We start from the raw sequence: 10,260 nt of genomic DNA, 5'->3' as shown, positions 1-10,260 counted from the left end.
CCAATCTCCTGTAAAAACATCTTGGAAAATTTTGAACTATGCTTAACAAATTAACAATTATGTACAGACATACTTTCGTATTGTTCAAAGTATTCCAAAATATTTTCATAATTAATTTAAGTTAATAAACGATTGTCATTTTACCCTACAAGAAAATAACATGAAAAATTTGCTTAACTTTATTCCTAATTACGTTTTTCTTGAAGAACTTTCTAATATGTCATGTATTTTTTAAAATCTTAATATAAAAATTAAAATATTTAAACATAATTAATTTACATTAATATTAATGATGTAATTAAATAAACTTATAATAATCTATAAATTGCAAACTTTGTCCTCGTTGAAGGCAAGTCGGTAACATGCAAAAATTGCTTAGTTTTATCAGTAAACTTAAGTTTTTTTTTGTAGAACTTTCTAAAATATCAAATGATTTTTTAAAGCTTAAGATGAAAACTAAGGTATTTAAATATAATTATTTATATATTACTACTAATGGATGTAACTAAAGCTAACTAAAACTTAGAAGATAAGTTGGTCTTTTATCAGATTAACTCAAGTTAAATTAATGATAATATGGCAACTGTAAGTGAAAACTTGGGTAGTTTTTTTCATATATCTATTTTTGAACTTTTTTGGTGTGTTTTTGGAAAAAAAAATGTTCCCTTCCGTTCCTATTTCAGAAAACTGTGAATTGTCGCCACTTCTCACTGTTCTGATCGGCCGCTCTCTCCGGTCCTCATTTTTCCGATCAGGGAACAAACACCATCTGTTTTTCCCCCCTCGCTATCAGAGGTAGCGAACTGCGATCCCCCTCCCCCTCCCCCCCCCACCCACCCACACACACACACACACTCTCTCTCTCTCTATATATATATACAATGTCTCTTTTCAGTGTGTGATGAATTTTGGATCCTTCTCCTTGCTTTCTTCGTCTCCATTCACCCTCGCCGTTGTTGATATGCTAAGTGTGGTAGATCATACGTACAGTGACCTTGTTATCTTTCTCATAGAACCATTGTGCCGTTGTGTTTTCTGTTGCTTCAGTGCCAACAGATCAGAAAAAGCAATTCAGTCAGGATGGATCCTTCTACGGTGCTCTTCAATCAGCTCAAGGTTCTCTCTCTTTCTCTGTCTCTCATTCCAAGTTTTCTGCATTTTATGTTCTTTGCGTATTTGGACATTCCTCTTTTACGCCTGTTTGTTTTTACCATCTCATTTGGTAAATACTTCGATTTTGACAAAGATCCTGATGAATGCTTTGTGATTTACCTTCTAAGTGTTATACATGTACGCGTTTGACTTCAAAACGTCTGATGACCATGAAGAGATGGGCGCAATAACTGAAATATTGTTTGCAGATGCTTGTCAAGCTATTATATTTGAATTTATATTGCTCATGATAGATCGTGCACCTTTTCTTTACATTTGGACGACCTTGAACTCTCTCAATTCCTGGAAGCAAATGAATTATGTTGTCTACTAAAACTCTCTGAATTCTGTTGCATTACATATAAATATATACAAGGAAAACATAGATGCACTGTTTTGCAATGTGACTATTTGCAAAAAAAAAAAAAAAAGTCGACTTAGCTAAATTACTTCAGCAATTATTCTGGACAACGTTGTCATTAAGTAGCTAAGTGAACTGCCTAAAATTATTCTGGACAGTGTTGTCTATGAGTAGCTAAGTGAACTGCCTAAATCTTTTCATCTTGTTTCTTAATTATGTCTTAAGGCATAATGAACTTTCTTTTTGTAATTTTTTGTATGCTGAACTTTGTGCAGGCAGCAGACCCATTCTTCCTGTTAGCTGGTCCGAATGTCATAGAGTCTGAAGAGCATGTCTTAACGATGGCCAGGCGGATTAAAGATATCACTTCAAAGTACATAATTCAAGGATAACGTTATTCTTTTGTTTCTAAAGGACCATGTGTTATGCTTTGTTTTAATCTTACTAATGTGAAGTTGATTTACCCAATTTTCTAGAGTTGGTTTGAAGCTTGTCTTCAAGTCAAGCTTTGACAAAGCTAATCGAACATCCTCAAAGTCATTCCGTGGTCCAGGTCTAGAGGAGGGACTGAAGGTAGCACTATCTATCCGGCATTCAAATTTTCCTATCTTTAATAACTAGTTGCAATGTGTTTTCTGTGATTGGTTAACTTAGTCAGCATTCACCTGTTGCAAGTTATTCATTCAATATGGTTTATTGCAATTCTGTAATGCATTGACCTCCCTACAAGCCTTTGAGGCATTTAAATGATTCTTCTTCATTTTCTCTTTTCTAATAGATCTATGCTCTTAAATTTTTGTATCATCTGTGACAGGTGTATCTGCAGTAGCAGTCTTTTGCAGGAGAAGTAGTTTTTTTCTTGTATTAGCATGCTTAATTTCTTTCTACATGTGGCATATCTCTGGAATTTGACACAGCAATCCCTTAAATTGATGAAATGATTCCAGCAGCTGATATTGCCCTCTCTTACAACAAAACTGGTGCTTCCTTTTGCTGTCTCTCCTTTTTCATCATCTGTCAACAGCAATACTAATATCATGCACATGCACATATTTCTGCATGCATAGTAACATGAACACAACATCACGCATACTCATTTATCTACGTTGACCTGGAACTTATTGCAGTCAGCTGCTAGTGGTCTTATAATTAATGATTCAAGGACATAATGCTAAATTCTGCATGTTCTCACTTGCAGCTGGAACTACGTTGTGATAGTCCTATAGAAGCATTACTTTTATGTATATTAAAGTTAATGGAATTCAATCAATATGGGAAGATGATAAAATGTCAAAGAAATGCTTCTTTATGTAAATCATGTAAATTATTGGAAAAAACATATATATATATATATATATGTATGTATATATATATAGGGTGTTTGTGTATTTCTGTTCTTTATGTATATTTTTTGTATTTTTATGTAGCTGCAGTCTTGGCCAAAGAAGGATTTTGACCAGACTGAAGCTACCTGTTGGCTGGCTCCAATGGCACTAGTGGAAGCAGTTGGATGGAGCTGGTCCAATGGCTAGCTCTTTTGGGTTCTTTCCTTCTTTATATATTGTGCTCTCTTCTTCTTTGTAAGCATTTCTCTTTCAGCCTTTGGCTTTTTTAATGCGCTCACTAGTCATTGTTTTGTTTTGCACGAGGGTGCTTGTGTGATGATATTTTATGTTTCTTGAGAGCCTTTTGGCTTTTTTAATGAGATCATTAGTCATTGTTTTGTTTTTTTGTGACTTGGGGCACAAGGGTGCTTGTGTGATGATATTTTATGTTTCTTGAGAGTTGAGAGCCTTTTGTGTGGAGAGTTCTCTCAAGTGATTGCGACTTATGAGTGTTCTATGACTTGACTTGTGTTTTTAAGGACACTCTCACATAAATAATATGTCTTTGTCACAGAGATGTAGGTATCTGTAGATACAGAGTCCTTGATGGACACAAAAATGCAGGCACACATAACTAATACAAAGCTGTGGAGATTCATGGTTAAGAGGGCTGACTTAACTATCATAGAACATAAAAATAGTTAGTTCACAATTCAACAGACAAATGTCTTCAATATTTTTGAAAATATTTCAATCTTTTGGTCATTGAATCCAGCTGATAATACCAGTGAAATATTGTAAAAATCTTCGTAAGTATCACCAAACATAAAAATGCCATGATAAATGAAAATATTAGCGATGTTGCATCATGATATTCCTAACAAGATCTCAAAAAGTTCATCTATTTCCTACTTGTAAGCAATCTTTTGTCTTTTTTCTTTCATTTATGTTTTCAAAAGGTTTATCCAAGAAACTTCTAGAAGGTTTTTTCTCATAGCATTGTTTTTTTTTTATTTACATTTTCAAGTTTTAAACTCCTGGAAATTTCCCAATATTTTCCAGAGGAAAGCCACATTTTGAAAAAACTTCCAAGAAAAACCTTGCCAAGAAATTGCTGAAAGTGGTATTGGTGGCTGTGATTTGAAAGCATGAATAAAGAAGGAACACTATTTTTTAAAAAAAGGTGGCTACTTCAAAAACATGCATGGAGAAGGAAACAGAAGAATGACAGTTTTTTGGAAATCTGACTTAAGAAAGTTGTTCAGCTTCTGGAAATCAAGCATATTTCTTAAACTAAAATTGATCAGGTGAAGAGAATAGACTTCTTTTCAATGCTTTTTGCACAAAGCACTCGCTTTTCAGTGATCTACCATGAATATTTTCATCAATGCAGCGTTCTGTTGTAGTCATAATGTTTAGCCACTTCTTGAGCATCGTTCTTAGTCGCAACATCTATAGGACATTTTTTGGAGAGAGAGTTTGTGAGTTTTTTTTTTTTAAATATGAATAATTTGATTGAAGGAGAAAACAGTTCATTCACTTTATTGAATGAATTAAAGGATTCAAATTTGATGTATGCAATGGTAACAATTGCACACACTTTTATATTTTAGGACAGGCTGGGAACTCCAGGTGCCCCCTCCTGCCACCTTTCAAAAATATTCCATATTTTTTTATGCTTTTTGTTTATAAAACCTTATACATATACATTATTCAGTAAAAATCAAGGCTTGGATCATGTGGCCTATGTTGTGAATCTGTAATTCACAATTTTAGAGTCCAATGTTTCAGAGTATACTTAAATTTAGAAATGGAGACCTCACCATGAAGTAAATCATCATATCTATCATTCAACCAATTGGGAAAACATATATGAATAATAATAAATAATAATATGAGTAATACTTCACATGGTTTCAGGTGGTTCAGAAAGTTCTCTCAGTTTAGAACATCACTGTACAAAATTGACCATATAAATGCAATCTTCACGTTTAAAAATTTTAGAGATCCAAATGAATTCATTTTTTTTTTTGTTTTTATATTAAGGTTTTCACAAGCCAGAAAGATTGTGGATGTTGATATTTAGACTGGATAAGACCTTATGTATATCCAAAGACATGGTCTTATTCCATTGTCTAGGTATTCAGACATGGAGATTACATTCATATTGTAGTTCAAATTGCGGCCCTGCAGTTATCTCCTCTTTATTTAGTTTACCTTCCTACTAGGAAAACCTGCACAAAATGAAAGCTGGGTCTCACTTGGCAGCCTTTAGTGTCATGGTTGCTTCAGTATAACCACTGATACTGTTCTTGGCAATCTTTTCCTTGGAAGGCTTGTTCTTGGTGTGATTTTTCTTGGGGAAATCTCATAAGCCTTAAGGCAAACAAAAAAAAATAAGGAGACAAAAGTTTTTCTGGTATTTTTCATGCAAAACATGAAATGAGTACAAGAAATTTTCGGAACTTAAAATAAACGAAGAAAAAATCATATGCTTGAGAATTGTAAAAAATGATGTTTTTTTCTGTCTCAGGAAAATATTAGTACTGTTGTCAAAATGGTGTTAATGTCAGGACATTTTCAAGACATTGGAGATATTTAGGACTATGCTTTCACATTCGTGAAATTAATTTGCAAGATTATTTTTATTTAGATTTAACCATGGCTTTGTTCTCCTTCTTATTGCTAGACTTTCATTGTTGACAGATCCTTGAAAAGGTTAAGACAACATTTCACCTTCCAATAGTGACAGATGTTCATGAGGCAGCCCAGGTAGTTCTTTTGGTCTAATATGATGAAATTTGGATTTTAGATATATTTGCAGCATTTTCACTGTTCATGTTGGTTTTACCAATGCAATTTCTAAATGCATTTACTTTTTATTATGAACTTTTTGTTGCATTGTATAACTTTTATTTGTCACTGTGAGGCATCCAGCCTGATTTTTGAGGTGAAATAGATTCTCGCCATGACCTAACAATCAGAGAGAAGAGAACAAGGAAGGTGTTTCCAGCAATGTTGCAAAAGGCACAGTGTATTGCGTATCGGTCGGGCCGACCTATATGCCGTATCGTAACGTATCGTAAATGTAGCGTAGCGTATCGTAAAATGTATCGTAAATGTAGTGTAGCGTATCGTAAAATTAATTTTTTATTTTTTAAAAAATAAAAAAAATCATAAAAAATCAGTAAAATCCCAAAAAATCCGAAAAAATAAACAAAACATCAGAAAAAATCAAGAAAAATGTATTTAAAGGAACATTCATGTATATGAACAACACATTCCAAAATAAGAAATCAGAGATTCAAAATAACATAATAACATCAGTCTTAGACTCTTAGCCTCTTAGCATGCCGAAGAGAATTAGATTACATCATAATCCATAAGTTCAAAACATATAGTTATCATATCATCTTTAGTGTTTTTTGATGAAAAATGGGCAAAATCTCTCCCTCCCATGTTTCTTGCAGTATTTGGAAACAAGAAAAGAGAGAGAGAGCAGCGTAGGCGTTTAAAACACAATGCAAAAAAGGGGCTGTTGGGCGCCTTTCTAATTTTTTCCCCGTATTTTACGATACGGCGCCCGTATCGTATGATACGGGCGATACGCTTACAATACATGAGCATATCGTAAGCGTACCGTATAGGTTTTTTAAACCTATACGGTACGTATCATACGATACGCGTGCGTATCGTACGATACAGATAACATTGGTTTCCAGCATCAACCTGGCCTCCTACCCTTCAAAATGGTCGCCTAGTTCTTTCTGCAGTCAATTAACCTACCTGAAAAACTGGGAGCTGATAGATTGATAGAGAAGATAAGGAAAATGCAAAGATAGGGGTTCAGCCTTCCTGTATCTGGTAAATAGATAAGGCAACTGAAAAGATAGATTTCAGGCAATGATTTGAAAAATAATATGCAGTCAGTTGATCTCACAACAACATCAGTGTCAAACTAGATTATGTGGTAAATATATCACGTTCTTTCAACCTTTTTGTTCCTTTTATCCAAATCTGAGAAAATTGAATATTTAACACATTGTGTTGGGAGCCTGATGCATTTCTTAGTTCAGTCTTTAGTCTATTGTGTTTCGGGTCCTTAGTTATAGTCACAGAAAATACGTTTTTTTTTTTGAAAAAAAACGCAATAAATTAAATGGCCGTTTAAAACTTAAAAAAACGTGTTTTTTGAAAAACATTTAAAAAAAAGCATTTTTATCACTTATTTCATTTTTTTCAGTTTTTTAATGCCAAACAGTTTTTTTTCATTTTTTATTTTTTATTTGTTGCAAATCTACTTATCTTTTGATGTTTGTATTATTAGTTTCTCACTTATTTTATTTTATCCCTATTTTTAGTTTTTTTTTAATTTTTAAAAATTTACCGTATTTTTCCCCTTTTTCTCGTTTTTTTAAGCTCGCTTTATTATACTCGAGAAAAACCTCACTGTTTAAAACTTTGGGACGTTATTTATGACTATGGTTATGACCCTGCAAGTCAGTGAGCCTATAATTGGGTCGGGTGGCCAGTCCATAAAAGTCCAATTATGGAATAGACCCAGCCCTGGACACTCATATATATTGTAAGGGGAGTTAACCCTAAAAGGCAATGAAGAATTTGAGTCATTAAGACAAAGCTGGGGTCTGTCTCTCATGTGGGTGAGTGTGAAACAAGAGTTAACAAGAACAGTGCTACCAACTGGTGTCAGGGTTATCGCGAGGGACGCCATGGCTGCCATCGATGCTCACTGGACTAGAATGGAGGAGATTATGGAGACGGGGGATCGACATTTCCAAGCAATGGAGCTCAGCACCAAGAGGCAGACACAAGAATGCAGCCGTTTCTAGCAGAGCACCAATCTTTGGTGGCAACGATGAGGGTGTAAATCAGGCCCAAACTTGTCAAGACAAATGCTTCAAGAGAAACACTCTTGAAGCTTCCAATAACTTCAATAAATAGCACACACAAAGAACCTCAATCTTGAGGAGAAGAAGAATGTATTAATCTTGACAAAAGTATACAAAAAGAGGCTAAAAAGCCATGTAATAATAAGGGTCCCAAGTGCCGTATTTATACTAGAAATAAAGAAGAAAGGAGGAAGAGGAAATGGCTGTTGGAGCTCCCAACGGCTAGAAATCTAGCCGTTGGGAACTCCCAACAGCTAGAACGTTGGGAGTTCCCAACAGCTATTTCCTTTGTAAAATAAAAAAAGGAAAAAAATTCAGAAAAATGCATGAAAAATAAAGAAAAAATAAAGAAAAATAAATGCAAGAAGTCCTATGTATACACACATATAAATCTTGCGGAAGCAAGTGGTTTGGTGAAGAAATCTCCAAGTTGATATTCAGAAGGGACAAAAGATAGATCAATTGTTCTGCTAAGATATTCCTCTCTCACATAGTGACAATCCATTTCAATATGTTTTGTCCTTTCATGAAAAATATGATTGCTAGCAATGTAGATGACACTTTTATTATCGCAACAGAGCTTGGTGGCTTCAATGAGGTCAATTCCAATGTCCTTCAATAAGCTTTTCGACCATACAATCTCCATCGTGGTGGTAGCTATGGCACGATACTCAGCTTCGGTTGAAGATAGAGAGACTTTATGTTGTTTTTTGCATCTCCACGAAATGAGAGTCACCTAGAAAAACACAAAAACCAGTGGTGGAATGCCTATTATTAGGATCTCCACCCCAATCAGCGTCAGTATAGGCAATCATATTCAAGTTTGATGAGGAGGATAGAAAAAGTCCCATAGTGATAGTGTGTTTGACATATCGAACAATCCTCAATACAGTCCCCATGTGTACAGAAGTGGGTCTTTGTTGAAACTGACTTATGACATGTACAACATGTGATATGTCAGGCCTTGTGATGGATAAATATGTGAGAGCGCCTACCAATTGACGAAAGGGGGTGGGATTTTCTAAAATTTCTCCATCATCAATCTTCATCTTTACTCCTAAAGCTTCAGGAGTGTCCATTATCTTGTCATCAGTGATTCCTGATCTGCTTATAATGTTATTGGCAAACTTCATTTGTGAGAGGAAGTATCCTCTCCTACTATAAGCAACTTCAATACCAAGGAAAAATGTTAGTTTACCCAAATCAGTCATTTCAAATTCATTCTTAAAGAAAGCCTTTACCTGCATAATTCCGTTGGCATCGTTACCTGTAATAATCATATCATCTACATATAAAAGCAACACAATTGTACCTATAGCACTATTTTTAACAAACATAGCAGTGTTAGAAAAAAATGATTTAAAACCTTGTTTAAACATAACATTGCTAAACAAATCAAACCAAGCTTTTGGAGCTTGTTTCAAACTATACAGTGCCTTTCTAAGATAAATAACTTTGCCTTTAAGTAAATCAAGTCTAGGGGGTGAGTCCATATAAACCTCCTCATTTAAGTAACCATTCAAAAAAGCATTTTTGACATCCAATTGATATATGGTCCATTGCTTGATGGCGGCAACGGCCATTAGGGTTCTGACGGATGTCATTCTAGCAACAGGAGCAAAGGTTTCCTCGTAGTCTATGCCATATTCTTGAGCATATCCTTTAGCAACAAGTCTAGCTTTATACCTTTCAAGTGACCATCACTTCTAGTCTTGACTTTATATACCCACCTACACCCTATTGTCTTTTTTTCGATGGGAAGAGAAACAATGTCCTAAGTTTTATTGTCTTCAAGGGCTTTAAGTTCATTGTTCATGGCTTCAGTCCAATGTGGGTTAGTTTTGGCTTCGAGATAGGATGAAGGTTCATCAAAGGAGTGAATAGCTAATAAGCATGCCCTATGTTTTGGGGAAAAAGACTCATAGGAGACAAATTTTTGAGGTGGATGAATATCTCTTTGAGATCTCCTAAGAGTAAGTTGAGGATCTTGGGTGCTTTGTTGAGACCTTCTCCTATAGACTATAACTTCTCTTGGTGGCCTAGCAAAAGAAGTGCTATCAACCTCATTTAAAGCATTATCATATGAAGAATGCAAAACATCATCATCATCATTATCTTCATAATCATTTATCCATAAGAAAGAATAATCATCTTCATGCTTGGATTTATTTTCATTAAAGCCATTTTCTTCTTCTAAAAATATCACATTTCTTGAAACATACACCTTATCTTTTTCAATATCCTAGCATCTATATCCTTTTTGAGTTTCGGAATAGCCAATAAAGACACATTGAATAGCCTTAGATGAAAGTTTGTCATTTTTGTCATTTAGAATGTAACATTTGCAACCAAAGACTTTAAAACTTTTATAAGTTGGCTCCAAATTAAAAAGTTTTTGAAAGGGGGAAATGTTTTCTAAAACTTTAGAGGGCATTCTATTAACCAAATAGATTGATGTTAGAATTGCTTCAGCCCAAAAATTTTTTGGAACATTTTTTGATATGAGAAGAGC

At 34.4% G+C, this 10,260-nt stretch overlaps 1 protein-coding gene across 1 annotated transcript in view; it reads left to right on the top strand.

The window, feature by feature from the left end:
• Positions 1-663: 663 nt before the first annotated feature.
• The window catches only part of LOC116267547 (2-dehydro-3-deoxyphosphooctonate aldolase), a 52,997-nt gene continuing 43,400 nt past the window's right edge, over positions 664-10,260 (top strand). Inside the window, exons 1-5 of the mRNA XM_031649332.2 lie at positions 664-795; positions 1,048-1,116; positions 1,789-1,886; positions 1,990-2,086; positions 5,545-5,610. Of these exons, the coding sequence (XP_031505192.1) occupies positions 1,081-1,116; positions 1,789-1,886; positions 1,990-2,086; positions 5,545-5,610 (297 nt within the window). The 5' untranslated portion in view covers positions 664-795; positions 1,048-1,080. The remainder of the gene's footprint in view (positions 796-1,047; positions 1,117-1,788; positions 1,887-1,989; positions 2,087-5,544; positions 5,611-10,260) is intronic.

This window comes from Nymphaea colorata, chromosome 14 (genome assembly GCF_008831285.2).
Source record: "Nymphaea colorata isolate Beijing-Zhang1983 chromosome 14, ASM883128v2, whole genome shotgun sequence".
In the NCBI taxonomy this organism is placed as follows: Eukaryota; Viridiplantae; Streptophyta; class Magnoliopsida; order Nymphaeales; family Nymphaeaceae; genus Nymphaea; species Nymphaea colorata.
Note: the sequence above shows the minus strand (reverse complement) of the source record. Positions and strands in the feature narration are given on the sequence as shown.